The following is an 18,465-nucleotide window of genomic DNA, read 5'->3' on the forward strand; positions in this document are numbered from 1 at the left end:
AAAGTGATTAGGAAATATTTTATTTGATAATGTCTTTATCTAATATATTAATTAATTATCAATTTATCATACAAAGTGGCTTACCTATTTTACAATTACATTTCATACTACATACTGCTTTTTTATTTTCCATGACATTTGACACAATGATTCACTATTTCTGCCGTAAATAGATCGAATATGTATAATAAAAAATGAGAAATTATGATCTTAAAACATTTAACAAGCTTTATACTTGAATATTAATTAAATGAAACAGTCAGTATTTTTACTCAAATCTTACCCTAAGGCACTGGCAGAAATGATAATGCATTAAATACAAAAGTTTAATTTTATAAATAATATTATTCTAAAGAGTAAATAACATCCCTTAAATAATTAAGAATACGCACTTATTGTAAATTCGGCTGCTTTTAAAATTAGGGCGGTTACATCAATACAGTCAATTTTGAATCGTGGCTATCACCCGTACAAATTATCTTCAATTTGTTGAATTTTATTTTTAAATATTGCATTTAAATATCATTCAACAATATCTTTTAACACAATTATTATAATTTTATAAGTAATTAAAATCGTCAACACTATCAGGAATTTAAAATCGATATAAAACTAACCAAAATAAAAACGTTTTAATCATTTATTGCGTAATCACAATAACCAAGATCAATATGCTTTGTTAAAAATTAATGCTAATTGCTAAAAATTTATCAATTTCCTAGAAAGACAGATACTTTAAATAAATTTCAAATCTTATTGTGAGACAAACATAAAATCTCAAACATTTTCAAATAAAAAAGTCAATATCAAAATATACTTAATAGTTTTACTTATACAATAAAATTCTCGTATCGCACGTTTACAGTCCAAATAATAACTAATTGCAAGTAAATAAGAATCGAGGTTTCGAAATAAACAACAATAATAATTAGATTGCGTATTCTGGAGTTAGGCGTTTTAGGACTTCCGAATTTAAGTGAAGAGTAAGGTCAATTTGTGAGTTTTACAATTAAAAGCTGATGCAAATAACACAATGTCTAATTTTTACGAAGTTTTTAAAAAACAAAACACAAACTATCCTAAACTACAATCATTACAAAGTTGAGCATAATTCTGTACGTTTTGACAATGTGTGTAGCAACACTGATATATTTTGAATTTAATAGTAATTTGTGGAACAATTAAACAATGATATCTTATTTACATAATAAAGTATGCTAAGTTTGACGGATTCGATGAGAAGAATGTTCAACCCGTGTGTTATCTGGGCAGGCGGACTTTCGCTGCATATGAATGATACCTCGATACTCTCTTGCATGCACTTGTCTTACTTTTATGTTATTTTTCTTCTAAGCCGACCTGTCAGAAATGATGATATAGTAAATGTAATGATGTGAGCATTTTATTTCGGAAGGATTAATTTATACCTGCAATGGTCCATTGTGCACATTTGTTGATAATTTTGAGGATAGACCGCCCATTAATCGTTCCTGTAACACATATAGAAATTGATAATTTAAGTAAGTCTTTTTTTTAATTTTTGTTTCATGTATAAAAAAAGTTTAAAATTAAATGATAAAAAAGTTTGTCATTAATTATTAAATCTATGCTAATATTATAAAGCTGAGAATTTGTTTCTTTGAACGCGCTAATATTATAAAGCTGAGAATTTGTTTCTTTGAACGCGCTAATCTCAGGAACTACTGGTTCGAATTGAAAAAATATTTTTGCGTTGAATAGACCTTTAATCGAGGAAGGCTTTAGACTATATAACATCACGTTGCAACTATAAGGAGCAAAGAAATAATGGTAAATGTGAAAAAAACGAGGAAAATTATTCACCCCTGAGGGCTTCAATGATGCCCAAAATAACTATTCCACACGGACGAAGTCGCGGACACAGTTAGTATTTTATAATTTGTATGTCCGTTGTTTCAGCTGTTGACATCAAACTAGTTCAGTTAAATTCATCTGGTAGGCGCCGAAAATAATCATAAAATATAAAGTAGGAGCAACACTACAATTTTTATAACATCTTTTAACAACATCTATCTGATTACTCTACACATCAGCGGAGTGCTCCAAACCCTCTGACTATTGTGCATTTTGTACTAATTAAAGATTAATAAAGCGATATCGTCGAACCAAACATACTATGCCCTCACATGGCGACATTGTCAGTGCCACCGCACCCTCCTAACGATAGACTCCAAAAATACAGCTATTTCTTAAAATATATATTCATGAATCTGCCATACTGAGATATAGTTAATAATGTGGAAACATATAAAGTTACTGACCTCTGCTTGCCGCTCCGAGTCGGCAAAGCTGTGGTTACGGTTGGCCGCTTGCGCCTGCTGTAACTCAGCCTGCAAAGAATCTATTTTCTTTTGCATCTGTGGAAAGAAAATATACATTAGAGCTCGCAGGTGTATAACCATGGGCACCATATGTTTAACTGTTTTATGCGTTTTTAATATTTAGTAAAAAAAATACTGCCAAAATAATTCCTCAAATTATAAGATACAGTGTGGAGCTAACATATCTCTTTAGTCAAACGTATTTTTGTTGACAAGATTAACAGATGCTAATGCTGCAGTACGGTGAAGGAAAACATCGTGAGAAAACCTGCACATTCGGGCAATTGGATGTGTAATCATGATCGATCCAATACTGGCTAGGTTCCCCAGGGGTGGTCGAAGTCACTTCGTGTAAAAACTTAATTCACTCAATCCAGGATCCGTGGTCAAAGGCTTACCCCGGGCTCCTGTCCAGATTGGTGAGGATGCAACTGGGACTAAAGCTAATAAGAAGAAGACTTTTGTTTACAAGACGAAATTTTAAATTTTAAATCTGAGAGTTCTACATTATCAGCGATTTTACTGTTAAAATGTTTTTTGACTGTTGTAATTTAAAAAAGAAAAATTCGAAAGTGTGTTTCTAGAGTACAATCACTGAAACAGAAGTTGGCACGCCACAGAAGGTACAACAATTTTTTCCTGACCATCACCAACGCAACAAATAGAATATGTACCATATGACGATTAATGAATAAACAAATCAACATATTTTGTTTTTATCAGGTAGCTGATAATAAAAACTTTGCAAATTTCCTTTTTGCAGCATATACATGCTGTCTGTAAAAGATCTAAAATCTAAAATGCGTTAGAAAACAAAGGAAAACACGCAAAGTAGATAAGACTTTTTGAAAGTAGCTGATATCAGGATTGGTTGATATATTTTTTTACATTATTAACAACATAATACCACCGCCGACTAAACAAAGAAAGAAGTGTTACAGCACCCGGCACGTAAGTTGACCTACGCTCAATACAGGCGAAATCGCGGTGATATAAGATTTGGGTCAACTTATATTTCGGGTATTGTTTTTTGAAAGTCTCTGAAGTATATAGTGGCAACACAGAAGCACAAACAGTGCTGACGTTCACAGTGTACCTCTGCTACGATGTTGGGCAATGACTTTTCTATGCAGGAGTATGCGAACGCCAGAGGTTCCTATGTAAAAAACACTTTTTAATTTTACGATGATACCAGAAAGACAAAATGAGTATTATAGTAAGTAATATGTCATTTAACGTTACCTACTGCCTTCGAAAATCGTTTCTATATCGCATAGTAGCATCTCGTGCGTTACATATATTATTTACGTTTTATATAAAAATTTTAACATACAGGGTTAAGTTGCTGGATAATTTTTACAAAATCGTTAGGAATAGATTTATCAGCGTATGGGGACTTATCATGATAATCCCAAGCAAAAGAAACAATGTAGGTGCAGTTTCATGCTCATAAGATAGCGCAAATGATTGCGTGACCGGTGTTATTTTAATATGTAAATAATTATGATGATAATTATCTTTTTATGATAACACAAAAATGGGTTTACTTTGCATGTGCACTTTTATCGCAATATTTTTCTTATAATCAACATGTGTATGTATATGCACTTATATTTTTTTTTACTTATAAGGGTGATTGTTATATTCTAAGACTAAATTAAACATGATGTTGGAAATTAAGGAATAATAATCACATATAGAGAAAAAATTCTTGCGAAGTAGACTTACAGCTGCAACTAGAGACCAAACCGGTGATTTTCATTATTTGATGCGAAACATATTTTTTTAGATTTGCTTGCTTTGAATACTTATCTTTATATGTTTATCGATTACAAATTCATTATTAAATAAATAGTAGTTCAGTTAATATCTCGAAAATATAAGAAAATTTACTATGCACACTCAATTTATTATTATCTCAATTTGACACCTGATTTTCATTAAGATTGCTATTTTCTTAAGGTTTACTAATCAAGTAAAGAATGCTGGTTTTAAAATTAACTTGTCGAAGTTTTAAACAAATTTAAAATAATTGAGCAACCTGCAAGACAGTCCTCTGCCTCAACTCTTCAAGCTCTCGCTGCTTGTCGGCGAGCTGTTCCGCCCACCGCTGCTCTTCATGGGTCACGTTCTGTTGCAGTCTGCTTAATACGCCCTCCTGAAAACATATGATAAATTTCAAATTATATTAAGCAAAGGAAAAATTACACTCCAAATATGGTCATCACTTCCTATGAATTTGATTACTGGTAAACCATTCACAAAAGTTGATACAGATTACAGGTATATCTTCCTTCTCTTATTATATTAAAGGTTAAACAAAGATAAAATATATTGTCACCCTTTGTGAACAACCTCCGTAGCGGACGTAATTGAGAAAACAAACGACAGAAAAATGAGGAAAAGTAACTTCCTTTAGTTAACAAATGTAACAAGTTACCGTATCATCGATAATCCGCTTGTACTTGTCAACGAGCGCCTGCAGATGTTCGTTCTGCTCTTGCAGCTGCTCAATGCGCGGGTCGGCGGCCGGCGACGATTTCAAACTGGACAGCTTCTTCTCCAATTCTCTTTTCTCCGCTTCCTTGGCGGCCAGCTGCAAAACATACAATAACATGTTATAAGATTCTACAATAAGTATGATGAGAAATAATTTATATTGAACTAGTCATCAGTGTCGGAAATCTGGACTGGCCCGGTAGCATTGCGGCGGAGGGTGCAACTGGGAATACCCAAAGAGAGAGAAAGAGAATCACCAGTTTGCTGAGATTGTCGGCGAACGCGCGCAGCCAGGCTTTGTCCGCGGCGGCCGGAGGCGCCAGCGCGGGGCACGCGGTGCGCAGTACACTCGCCACTTCATCGTAATGCGCCTCTTGAGCTTTAGCTAGCGCCTCCTGCAATTTTTTTATTTATTGTCAATTCAATTCAGCAAAACTCCCATAGTTTACCATAATCCCGATTGCGCCCTAAGCTGTCAGTTTCAAATGGAATATTCAGGAAGTAAAATAAATGCATGAAAGAGAGTTTCCCCTGAGATATCACAATTTTGTAGGAAGCTGTCTCATTTTACAAGTCAGTGCAATTGAAGTAGGCATTGAAAGTTAGTACTTGGCACAGGCAGTATTTGATGTGTTACATATTTTTTATATTATGTTTCTTACATAAAAATGTATGGAAAAGAAATTTTCTTATTATAAATTTAAACAAATTTAGGTATACGAAACGACAATTTCCGAAAGTTTGGAATTATATAGTTAATTTTGTCGGTTACACAAGAATCAAAAGGAAATAGGTACGCGAATGCGGCCAAAATGTTCGTGATATTAACAGTTCTCATCGCCACTTCATCTATAGAAGTAGTTAGTACTCAGACAAAATTATTTTGGATTACCTATACCTTCCAAAATTGCTTTTCTATAAAAATAATCTAAAGACACGTTATGTCACCTTTGTCCAGTGTATATTAGCAAATTGTTTTACAAAAATAATTATTTAAATGAATAATACGTCTTTAAGTACTAATATGACGGAACTAAGGTAAGGTGTGTTGTACTATTATGACGGAACTTACACGTGGGGAGTCTTGTGCCGCCGGTTTCGCCTGGAGGGCCTTTTCCGCGGACTGTAATGCTTCCATTACTTTCCAGTTTTTAGTTCGCAACTCCTAAGCGGAGGGAGTTAAAGTAAACAAAATTGTTAATTTATAAAAGGGAAAATAAAGTCTGTTACAAGAACATAAGAACGTTATAATAAAAACAAAATAATGGTTAATGTTACGGATCCAAATAAAGGAAGTTAAATATTTTAGAAGTAATAAGTACTGTTTCAATTAATTTAATTCATGGTTGAATAATATTTGCCATAATACATATGTATTGAAAATAGATTTAGGACAGTAATTAAAAAGCCCTCTAATGGCTTGGTGTATATAACCTCCCATAAAACATGGACAGGCTAAAGTCAGATTCCTACACTTTACACAGTAACGCTCGAATAACTTATGATGACAGCAAATGTTTGGGGAGTATTAAATTGTGTTGAGTCGATTTGTGAAAGCCCAGACTTTCCCAATCGAGGATCATGGTCATTTGATTTAACGCCAGGAATTAGTTTTTTACCTATAATAAATAATGTAACTTACATTATTCTTGTGTTGGTATGTGTTGAGTTGTTCCTGCAGCTTTGTCAACTGGTCTTTTTGTTCCCGGTTACTGCTTTGTGCACTCGTCAGCTCGTTGCGTAGTGATTCCACTAAGCTCTCCACCTTTTCTAGCTCTGCAGTCTGCAACCAAATAATATTAAAGAATTAATATGGAAACCAGACAAAGTGGAAAGAGAAGAATCCGAGAAGTGGCCATCATGCCTCAAAGCATATCGTGAGAAGGAGCATCTGGAAAGACGTAAATATGAGGGACATATTGTAAAGATTCATTTGTGTAAAACCGTTTTTTTAATAATGGCCAGATTAAAAAAAAAACAAAATATTATTGGAGAATACCTTTCATTTTATTTTGAGAAAAATAGTCTATTTGTAAATACCTTATGTTGTTGGTTGTTGTGCGTGGCGGGCAGGCCGTTGTGCGCAGGCGCCGCCTTCACGAGCTTGAGCTCCGCCAGCTCCGAGTCCCGCGCCGCCAGCTCCGCAGACAACTGGACGCGGAAGAACAACCAAATGTTTAATATATTAATAATAACAAATAAATAATACTCGTATATACGGGATAAATTACACAGATTGAGTTAGCATCGAAGTAAGTTCAAGGCTTGTGTTAAGACATACTACAACTCAACGATACTATGTTTTATAATAAATACCTACTTGAATAGATAAACATTATTTTTCCATCATGGCCTGACCGAGCATCGAACCTGAGGCATTTTGGTTGAGAAGCGAGAATCCGACGCCTTGGTCTTGTTTCACTAAGCGAGTTATTCTTATCGTAAGTTTCTCAGCATTGATAGTTGGATACAATTCTAAGTGTCGGACATCCGCTCACATTGCAACATAAATATGCGACGTTTGAACGTCGTATATCACAATTTGCAAGTGATTGCAGAGGAGGAATTCGGAAAAGAAATTTTGAAAATTCCTATTGCATTTAAAGATATTTCTCACTCTTTTCGATTTATTCTGATCTTCCTTTCGTAGTTGTTATGCTTACCTTTTGCTTTTGTTTCTCTGCTTCTTCTTTCAGTTTCTCAAGGCTTCCTTCTGCAGACTGCGCACGGGCCGTTAGCCGCTGGACTTCGTTTTGAAGTTCAGTTGTCGCTGTGATACATCATGTTTTATAAAATACGCCAATAAATATCTTAAAAGTTATGATCATAAAATCAATGATTTCATAATAATCAAATATATAAATATATGAATGTATAGTATTACCGTTATGTCTTTCCTGGGCCTGTTTTAATTTTTGTTGCTCGATTTGCTCGGCGTATTCGGCGCATACGCGATTTGCTTCCTGAAAAAAGGAAAAAAAGTATTTATTTTTGAAGTTTACAAAAAAAAAGGAAAATATTAATAGTTGGTCGTTGCTTGTTAACACCAGACATGCGACTTGCTACACTACGCTGTGCGGCAAGAGCTATGAAAGATTAGATAGATTAGACGAATAAGTATTCTTTTTATCATAGCTTCTGGCTCCAAACATGAACTTGCCAAGAGGAGAAGTTTGTGTTGTCCATTGGCGCCTCGACGCTTGACGCGACTATAATTATTTTGTGTACTTTTTTTCTCTCTTCTTTAGCTATCCATACATTTCCATTACTATTCCACCGACTGCGCTTCACCTTCTAAAAAGTAAGCGTTAATCTTATCGCTTCAAGAGCAATTCGGAATAATTTCTCTACAGTGCACTTGGGATCGTTCGTCGGACTCCGCAAAAACTTATAGCCCCACGACAGAACTTTCAGAATACACACCGTATTCGCTGGTCGTCATCTCGATTGTAGGTTCGTTTCTCGTTGCGTGTTTTGTCATTGATTATACCATTCACCTTCGTCGTCGGCAGTGAAAAAACAACCCCCTCAGCTGGCTCTCTAGCTGCCTTCAGCGAGACACACTAACGGTACCTGCAGCTGCTTCTTGAGCTCGGCGTTGTGCTGCTGCGCCATGATGAGCGAGTCCCGCTTGAAGCTGCGATACTAGCTGCCTGCAGCGAGACACACTAACGGTACCTGCAGCTGCTTCTTGAGCTCGGCGTTGTGCTGCTGCGCCATGATGAGCGAGTCCCGCTTGAAGCTGCGATACTAGCTGCCTGCAGCGAGACACACTAACGGTACCTGCAGCTGCTTCTTGAGCTCGGCGTTGTGCTGCTGCGCCATGATGAGCGAGTCCCGCTTGAAGCTGCGATACTAGCTGCCTGCAGCGAGACACACTAACGGTACCTGCAGCTGCTTCTTGAGCTCGGCGTTGTGCTGCTGCGCCATGATGAGCGAGTCCCGCTTGAAGCTGCGATACTAGCTGCCTGCAGCGAGACACACTAACGGTACCTGCAGCTGCTTCTTGAGCTCGGCGTTGTGCTGCTGCGCCATGATGAGCGAGTCCCGCTTGAAGCTGCGATACTAGCTGCCTGCAGCGAGACACACTAACGGTACCTGCAGCTGCTTCTTGAGCTCGGCGTTGTGCTGCTGCGCCATGATGAGCGAGTCCCGCTTGAAGCTGCGATACTAGCTGCCTGCAGCGAGACACACTAACGGTACCTGCAGCTGCTTCTTGAGCTCGGCGTTGTGCTGCTGCGCCATGATGAGCGAGTCCCGCTTGAAGCTGCGATACTAGCTGCCTGCAGCAAGACACACTAACGGTACCTGCAGCTGCTTCTTGAGCTCGGCGTTGTGCTGCTGCGCCATGATGAGCGAGTCCCGCTTGAAGCTGCGATACTAGCTGCCTGCAGCGAGACACACTAACGGTACCTGCAGCTGCTTCTTGAGCTCGGCGTTGTGCTGCTGCGCCATGATGAGCGAGTCCCGCTTGAAGCTGCGATACTAGCTGCCTGCAGCGAGACACACTAACGGTACCTGCAGCTGCTTCTTGAGCTCGGCGTTGTGCTGCTGCGCCATGATGAGCGAGTCCCGCTTGAAGCTGCGATACTAGCTGCCTGCAGCGAGACACACTAACGGTACCTGCAGCTGCTTCTTGAGCTCGGCGTTGTGCTGCTGCGCCATGATGAGCGAGTCCCGCTTGAAGCTGCGATACTAGCTGCCTGCAGCGAGACACACTAACGGTACCTGCAGCTGCTTCTTGAGCTCGGCGTTGTGCTGCTGCGCCATGATGAGCGAGTCCCGCTTGAAGCTGCGATACTAGCTGCCTGCAGCGAGACACACTAACGGTACCTGCAGCTGCTTCTTGAGCTCGGCGTTGTGCTGCTGCGCCATGATGAGCGAGTCCCGCTTGAAGCTGCGATACTAGCTGCCTGCAGCGAGACACACTAACGGTACCTGCAGCTGCTTCTTGAGCTCGGCGTTGTGCTGCTGCGCCATGATGAGCGAGTCCCGCTTGAAGCTGCGATACTAGCTGCCTGCAGCGAGACACACTAACGGTACCTGCAGCTGCTTCTTGAGCTCGGCGTTGTGCTGCTGCGCCATGATGAGCGAGTCGCGCACGGAGCTGAGCTCGCACCGCGCGGCGCTGAGCTCCATGAGGCGAGCGTTGCGGTCCGCTTGAAGCGCGCTCAGCTCCGCTTGCAGAGCGTTCAGCTGCGACAAAAGCTGCCCTTCCGTCTGAAACGAAACGCTTGTTACACGACCCGTTGTTTTAAGAATCAAGCAATTAATATCAAAGTTCAGTATCAGTTAGCACAGAATAATACCTCAGTCAATCTCTGGATGTGCATTTCCATCTGTACCCGTTGAGCTTGAAACTCGGCTTCCTTTGATTGGAACTGTAACAAACAGATCTTTTTATTCAACCCATCATATGCACGAGATCAATTATTAAATTAAATTGCGATGTAAAGCGAGTACTGACCATGAGTTTCTCCTGCACGAGCGCGTGGTTATCGTCCAGTACGCGCTGTAACCGCGCTTGTAATGTATGGACTTCAGCGCGGGCAGCCGCATCGGCCTGCTCGGCGGCGCGGGTGGCGGCAGCTAGGCGACCTCGCTCTGCGTTCAGGTGACCCCTGGCAGATGGAAAGTTTATGTGGTACAGACACAAATCATCTTCAACTTTTTTTTTAATTCAGTATTGGACAAGGCATTTGACTTCCATCTAACCTGATGGTAAGTAAGTGACGATGAACACTAAGATGTTACATGCCTATCCAAGAGATACCCATTTATCCTACTTTAGAAGTTCGCGGACATACTTGTCTGGGAATATAGACGCAGGTAGTTCATTCCATTTTTACTTTTACTTTACTTTTACTCCACACCTTAGCTACTCGAACCAAACAGGAACTAGCGAAGTGTTTAGTTTGACTTTTTTGTATTTCGACGACAAAAGGGTGAAGTTTTTGTCTGCGTCTTGTAGTCTAATGGAGAAATGGTGAAGGTTCTAATAGCTCAAAGAGTGCTTTGCACACTCTCCAAAAGGGATCTTAAAAAATACCGATAGACGAGCGCCTTTGCAACTTTTTACTTGAATAAAAAACAAGAGTAGCCCCGCGGCTCCACCGCGTCTATTTTCCTTTTCGCTGAAAGTCAACATCTTAATTTATAAACACTGACTTATAAAAACACTGACTGGCAATAAGGCAGGATTTCCCGGAATTCTCGCGCTAAGTGAAATTAACGGAATTTTTATGGAGAAACAGACAAACTTCATATTCATAGACATAGCAGGCATAGCTGAGAGAGGCGTAACATGGTACGGTCGGTTGGCACTCGTTCTGCCTAACTTCAAGAATTAAACCCTTAATTTTTAGATCATTTATATTTTATTAATATAGCAATAAAAACTTACCTCAATTCCTTTAGTTTAGCATGTAGAGCTTGTGAAGCTTCGATTTCATCTGCTAAAGCTTTCTCCTTGTCGGCTAATTGCTTTTTCATTTTCTGCATAGGGTCATTTGGCCCCTGTAAAATGATAATAAGGTAACCAAAGGTGTTGCTTAACAATTTATGTGTTTGGATAATAAATAATGTCAAAGGGACAGATACGTGCAAACCACACTTTCAAGACCAAACATTTTGACTTTACCTTCAATATATATTTTGGAGGCAAGTGAATTCGTAAGAAAATATCCTGAATTCTACAACAAAAAAGAAAATAAATCGCGGCGTTATCCCACCAGATAATAAAATAAATTACCTAGCTATAAACTGGTAATCTCAAATTCTGGTCTATTAGCGATGACTACAAAAATCTCTAAGTCCCCTTCCTAACTGCATAAGAAAAGAGGAAAATAAAAAATTGCTTATTGAAAACTAAGAAATACTTTTGACCGATAAATGCTACTATGACTACACTGGACAAATTTTTAAACGATATTGTCATTTAATTTTTTTTTATTATTAAATACATTTTAGCAATTAAATACATCTTATAATTTATATTTATTTTAAATTACTTATAAATATGAACTCCAAATGTAATAAAAAAAAATATTATTGTTATATTCATCCATCATAATAGCTGATATAAACCTGCCTGCCGTTCCGATATTATTTTAAAATTGCGATGACCAACAGGGTTCCTATTGTACCTTTTTATAAGCTAACTGTAATTCAACTGACGTACTTTATGATATGCAATATAGATTATGAATAAAATTAAATCGATGTATGAAGCTACGTCTATCTTTCTCTTTTTCGCTTTTTATTATACATACCATGAAAATGGGCAGCGAAAGTTAAAACGGCATCATCTATTATGGTACAGTTACACATGCTAGTTAGTAGCACGAAAGCATGCTCCTTTTGAGCAATTGCTACTTAGTGGTACGTGTGTCGAAACATTGCTAATAATGAACATGCTAGTTTCGAGTTTGCTCGAAAATCGACGGTCGTGCGATTATTGGGCATGCTACCTGCAGCGCGGGTGGAAGAGGGTGTGATAGCGTGTGTGAACAGGTTTGCTTATTGATTATATATTAAAACTAGCATGCTTATATCTAGCAAATGTAGACAAGTGCAGAGCATGCTCGAAACAAGTATGCTAATGAGCATACTAAAAAGCATGCTACTAACTAGCATGTGTAACTGTACCTTTAGTCATTCTAATCATTATAATTGACTGGAAGAGATCCCCCTTAGGGATAAGCCCGCCTTTGTACTGTACTGTTTTTATTTGTAATTTACTCTCCTTTAGTGAACAATAAAGCATTTACTTGCTTACTTTATAATAGATATTTAAAGTCATGGCAAATGCAGACTTTCGTCATTTGACTTCAAGTTATAACGTTGGTGTAGTACCTCTGTCCACTCGGAATGCTGCACGAGTGGGTCGTGGTGCTTGTTGAGCAGCGCGTCGGTGAGGATCTGTATCTCAGTGCGGGACAGCGGCGCCGCCACCACCAGCCGCACCAGCTCGCTCACGTTCACACCGCCTCCGTCGCCGGCTGACACACAGATAAGTTACATACATACGAGTACATTACAGAAACTCTACACGAGAAGAGAAGCACATCCTCACCCTAAAGGTTTAAAATGTGTATTCGTTTACCATGATCGCAGTTGGGCTAGAAATCCGCTCACTGAGATTAATGCGGTTTAATCTAAGTGAGCGTGGCCATTCCATGTAATAATGTGATTATATGCGCACGCAGCGTACTATAAGGGAGGATGCAACCAAGATAGGTTGGAATCTATGGAAACTATCCCTCTTATTCACCAATGTTGAAAAGGCTTATGTCTTATCATGTCTCTCTTTCTATCACTGCAGATTATACATACATATAACCAACGTCTTTACTGCATCCTGCAAGAGATTGCGGGGTAGACAGAGCCAACAGTCTTGGAAAGACTTATACAGGTTGCTAGCGCATCGCCTAAAAGAAGAATCCCAAGTATATAAGCCTCTTCCTGAGTTGCCTGTTACGACATCCATGAGAAAGAGATAGAGTGGTCTTATTCTCTTTTCTTAGTGCCGGGAACTACACAACACAGATTATCAAAGACAGAAATATTATATAGTGAATAGAACTCCATGTCAAGTCAACAGTATGTTAAGAGTATAACTTACCCATGAGCGCAAGTACGTTGGGCTCTGGCTTCTTCTTCTTGTTCTTGGCGGGCGGGGAGGGCGCGGGGACGAGTGCCTGCTTCAGGAGCTTGTCCGTAGTCAGCTCGCTCGGCTGCGGCGCGTTCAGTGGAGGCACCACCTCCTCGCGGACTTCGCTCACTTCCTCACTCTTCTTCTCTGTTTTTTTAGCTATAGAAAAGAAATTAATATATGTTTCTATAAATATCTATACACATGAGCATGTTTTAATGTTAACAATAATACATATTTAAAATATCTTTTCAATTATATTAAAAACGAAAATGAATTAATGCTGCCAGACAACACTGCTGAAACGCCCAGCTCACACCGCTGGGTCTAGATTTGAAAAAGTTCCAAACTTTCTATCTATACCTAATAGTAAAGATAATAAAACAAGCGATTTGTTAATTTAGAGCTCTTTTTAATTTGACGATTTTAAATGGTTACCTTTTCGTTGTTCTTTCGGTGCCTCCCCGCTGTTGTGTCGCTCGCGAGAGACATCCTCCTTTACTTCAGCAGGGGCTGCCTTCGGTGCAACCTTGCTTCCCTTCACAGCTTTCACTGGCTTCACTTCCTTTTTCTCCACAACCTCTTCCTTCTTCTCAGAAGCCTATTAACGATGAGATTGCGATAACTGACATCTAATAACTGTTATAATATGTAGAATCACAAAAAAATGGAACCAAAATTGTGTATGAGAAAGTTATGTAGAATAAAATCAACAAAGTCAGAAACAATAAAATGACAACGCCGGTTAACTGAAAGGGATCCCTTTATGGGATAAGTCCGCCATTGCAAGTGATTTTTTTTCTTTTATAACTTTGTACTATTTCTTGTAACTGTGTAATTTTCTGTGTAATAAAGTTATCACAAACAAACGACATGCCATGACTTCATAACAGGAATTGTTGAATGGTAATGAAGTGAACATTATAATTCAGAGCCGAGCGAGATGCATTGTTTTCAGTTCAAGACATATACATAAGAAATACATGCTATGTGAAATGAACGTGAAAAATTAAGAGTTAAAACCGATCGAAACATTACTTATCATATGTAGGGTTTATGAATATAAAAACACCTAAACAATAACACATAAAGTAACAACAATAAACGTAAAACTGGTAACAATAAAACAAAAAGGCGAGTTAAAGCGAAATGTATAATACCGAAACAAACTTTGGATTACCAAGGACAATTTGAAAGGGAGTGGGGAGGTGGGAACTCACTTTTTCCACGCCAAGGGACGAATGCAATAACTCGAACTCGTCCTTGGGATGCAACTCTTCAAAATGATTGGACACGGTGGTCGTGGTCGGAACGGGCGTATTTGGATCGCTAACACAGCTCGGATCCTCTTTGTTTACAAGTATCGGCTTTACTTTAGGATCCTTGCCGCGTTTGCGAATCTGTAGTGGTAACATCAATACAATCATTGTATTAATTTGCACTACAGTTTTATAAAGCATTCCGTGTGATATTATCCCCATAATATGCATAAATATCCACATGTGTATACCTATCATATTTTAAATAATTCATTGCATTGTCAATTTTATATTTGCATGCTTTTTATTTTACATGACACCAAGACCATCGCTGGTCGTCAATGCATAAGTAATTTAAATATGTTGTAAAAAATTATGAAGTAGAGATACATAATATGTGCATATATTTTATAGTGATTGATTGTTCTTCTGCATAACAACAGAGCATGCGTCTAGGGTCAACTTTTTAATTTGGAGACCTATGTCTGATACTTAATTTTTTCAAGGCAACAATATATAACTTCAAAAAACTGTAATTTGTTTGTCATAGTAACCCAAATAAAAAATAGACCAACAGGATTTGATCCTTTCACATTCAACGACATATTAAATGCAACAAGTATATATTCCATCACAGTAACAAATAAAATTTATATGTAAGCATATATGCATATTGCATGTAGAACATTAACATTACAACTAACATTATATCAAAAAGAAGCAATAAAATTGCTTTAAAACAATTAACAGTGTACAATAGAGTTATAAAATATGTAGTTATGACATACTGCCCACAACTTTGCTTGATATGATCAAGCTTGCTTGTAATAATGTTAAAGTATGTTCAATAGGGTTTAAAAAAATATTTTTATAGCAAAACTGAGTATATTTTTTGGTTTTATACAACCTTTTAACTGCATACAAGCCAATGAAGGTCCTCCTCACATCTATGCCTTCATTAGAAAGCCAATGAAAATTGTGGGCTGTTGAATGTATACATTGATATTTACTAAACAGAACAAACACAGGCTAGCAAACCATTTGTTAGCCTAGTATGTATATTAATTAAAGGTAAGGGACATAAATCGAACAAGTGAGAATATTTACACTAAAAGGCACAATTTCTTTACTTCTTGTATACAGAATTAAAGATCAAATCCTTATTATGATTAGGTATTTTTAATACCTTTACTTAATTTTTACCCAATGAAATATTTATATATAATAATGTCAATAAGAAAATATTACCTTTATATTTGGTGGTGAATCTCTAGGCACATCAACAACAATGGGTGGTGAGAAATCTACATGAGGTTTGGGTGGCACCACATCATCATCAACACCACTCTCAGCAGGCGCCTCGCTCTCCAACTCACTAGCAGATGTAATCACAGCATTCTCCTTGTTCTTTTCTTTCTTGGCCAACTATAATATTAAACCATCCATAGTAGAACGAACAAAATTTGATTTAATTTTTAGATTAACTCAAATTCTGTTTTAATATTTGAATTAGATTTTCACACACAATTTTCTGTTTATACATGTAAAAACCCTTTTCATTCATGCACGACAAATAGACCACAAAAATGCTGATATGCATTCTTCTACTCTATCATTACTTATTTATTAACAACAAGATTTTAGCTTTATTGTGTGACCTAATTTGCAGAACATTTTGCTTGTGCATAGAAACCACAGCATGAGATAAGATTTCTACACTATTAAATAACTTTCAATTCAGAAAACATTGAAGAATCATAATTCTTATGAAATCACCATATAAAAAAAAATAACTAATACAAGATTACTTCATGTTGAAATCTTGGCACTTGACATTCCTTTCTGATAGATAAACATTGCAAAACATGGTAACAGTAGTTTTATCTTTGAGTGTGTCCAGCCAGCCCCTAGGTACTTATAAAAACTTACATTTAAATTTGTAATTGGATTTGCTAAAGTTAAGACTCTTCTATAGTCATACATTTTTGACCTAGGACATTAAAAGTTTCTTATAAGCATAGAAACTTATACCACTACAATTTTTTCATATTATTGGTAAATTAAATGAAATTACTAGCTGGAATAATTATTTTGGGCATCATTGAAGCCCTCAAGGAGGAATAATTTACCCTGATTTTTTTCACATTTTCCATTATTTCTTTGCTTCTTATAGTTGCAGCGTGATGTTATATAGGTTAAAGCTTTCCTCGATAAATGGTCTATTAAACACAAAAAGAATTTTTCAATTCCAACCAGTCATTCCTGAGATTAGCGCGTTCAAACAAACAAACAACAACAAACTCTTGAGCTTTATTTTATTAGTATAGATTATTATTTGTACCTATATGTATATTTATTTATTTATTTATTTATAAGGCAACACAACAAACACTAACTAATAAGACACATTGATTGATTATATTTTTTATCTATGTCACACATAAGCCTAAATTGACTTGTTTGTTTGTGTTCTTATAAGCCTCAGTTCATTATGACTTACTCAATCCTTAAAAGACTTATGAATGGACTTACTTTTTTATTAGCTTTTTTCGTACTCTTTTTTGGTTTACTCTTGTTTTCTGCTAATGCAAGAAGTTCAGTGGTGGCACGCCGTTGTTGAGCTATAGCTTCCTCATAGCTTGTTCCCGAGGTGGAAAACAAGCCCATCAGCAATAGCACAGCAATGCCAGCGACACCCAGCCCACATAGAACCAGTACCGCTGGGAGTTCCATGGTTCTAGTTACACCCACCTACCCCTGAAATAAGATATTATTTTACACTCTTACAAGTATCATGACAAATTGTAACCCTAGTAGGGTTGCAAATATATGTTGATATACCTATTGTACAGCCAACCCTAGCCAGCTAGTCGGTGGTCAAATCGGTAAAGTACCCGGCTAAATGAATGACGCGCATAAAAGGCATTGATTCAAATCCCACTTGGGCCATGCACTAATGCAAAGTTAACAACCTTTGCTGTATAATTGGTTCATTATTAAAAGTAGAAGAATATGCGTGGTCATCAGATCATTTTGGTAGTAAATTACAGTGTATAGTTAGACAAAATGAACGCACTGCATGTGTCCTTTCTTTGGATGGAAAGGTGCATTTACATGTTACAAATAAAGATGTACAAACCTGTGCGAATGATTTTGACAGAGAGCACTTTGTATAAAGATAAATTATATTTATTTCCCAAAATAATTGATATTTCACAGGTTCGAGAAATGCAAAAACCAAACCATGTACATACAACGAAATGACACGTAAGCAATGACACATGTCAAAGGTTAATGACAATACTTTGCTTTCCCTACTACACTATTTTTTGAAATGGTTTTTTTATTTATTCCAGGAACAGATTTCCATAACTTTGTGAAACAAAACAGTAGATAAATAAGTACGTACATATGTAAACCATATGAGTGAACCACAGAAGTATACTACACGGCGGCAGACCTTCAATAATTAAAGGTATCTACACTTGCAAAAAATCGACTACTTACCTGATAAACACGTTTGTTTTGAACCTTTGACTGACTGAATTACAGTTCACAGGATTTAATCTTGTCACAAAAAACTTCTAAAATCAGCGATTGAAAGGAAAAAATATACACAACCACAGATAATAATATATAATATGTACAAAACTATATACTCCGACACACACACCGCACAGCACTTGGCGCAACT

General features: G+C 37.4%; 1 protein-coding gene across 6 annotated transcripts; it reads right to left on the reverse strand.

Moving 5' to 3' along the window:
• Positions 1–4: 4 nt before the first annotated feature.
• On the reverse strand, positions 5–18,465 carry LOC106129907 (ribosome-binding protein 1). 6 transcript variants are annotated; one of them, XM_060949254.1, is made up of 23 exons: positions 18,279–18,465; positions 17,304–17,528; positions 16,020–16,196; positions 14,733–14,912; positions 13,951–14,113; positions 13,483–13,671; positions 12,714–12,859; positions 11,263–11,375; positions 10,327–10,480; positions 10,169–10,240; positions 9,903–10,079; positions 7,744–7,822; positions 7,523–7,629; positions 6,900–7,010; positions 6,502–6,642; positions 5,932–6,024; positions 5,117–5,254; positions 4,801–4,956; positions 4,402–4,518; positions 3,457–3,516; positions 2,301–2,396; positions 1,428–1,490; positions 5–1,359 (listed from the first exon to the last, which is right to left on the reverse strand). In XM_060949254.1, the coding sequence occupies exons 2-23, from the start codon at positions 17,502–17,504 to the stop codon at positions 1,339–1,341; spliced, it is 2,754 nt and encodes a 917-aa protein (XP_060805237.1). In that variant the 5' UTR covers positions 17,505–17,528; positions 18,279–18,465; the 3' UTR covers positions 5–1,338. The 6 variants fall into 6 exon arrangements, with proteins under 6 accessions (XP_060805237.1, XP_060805239.1, XP_060805238.1 ...); XM_060949256.1 differs by lacking the exon at positions 18,279–18,465 and adding an exon at positions 18,181–18,269; XM_060949255.1 differs by lacking the exon at positions 18,279–18,465 and adding an exon at positions 17,911–18,068.

This window comes from Amyelois transitella, chromosome 18 (genome assembly GCF_032362555.1).
Source record: "Amyelois transitella isolate CPQ chromosome 18, ilAmyTran1.1, whole genome shotgun sequence".
NCBI lineage: Eukaryota > Metazoa > Arthropoda > Insecta > Lepidoptera > Pyralidae > Amyelois > Amyelois transitella.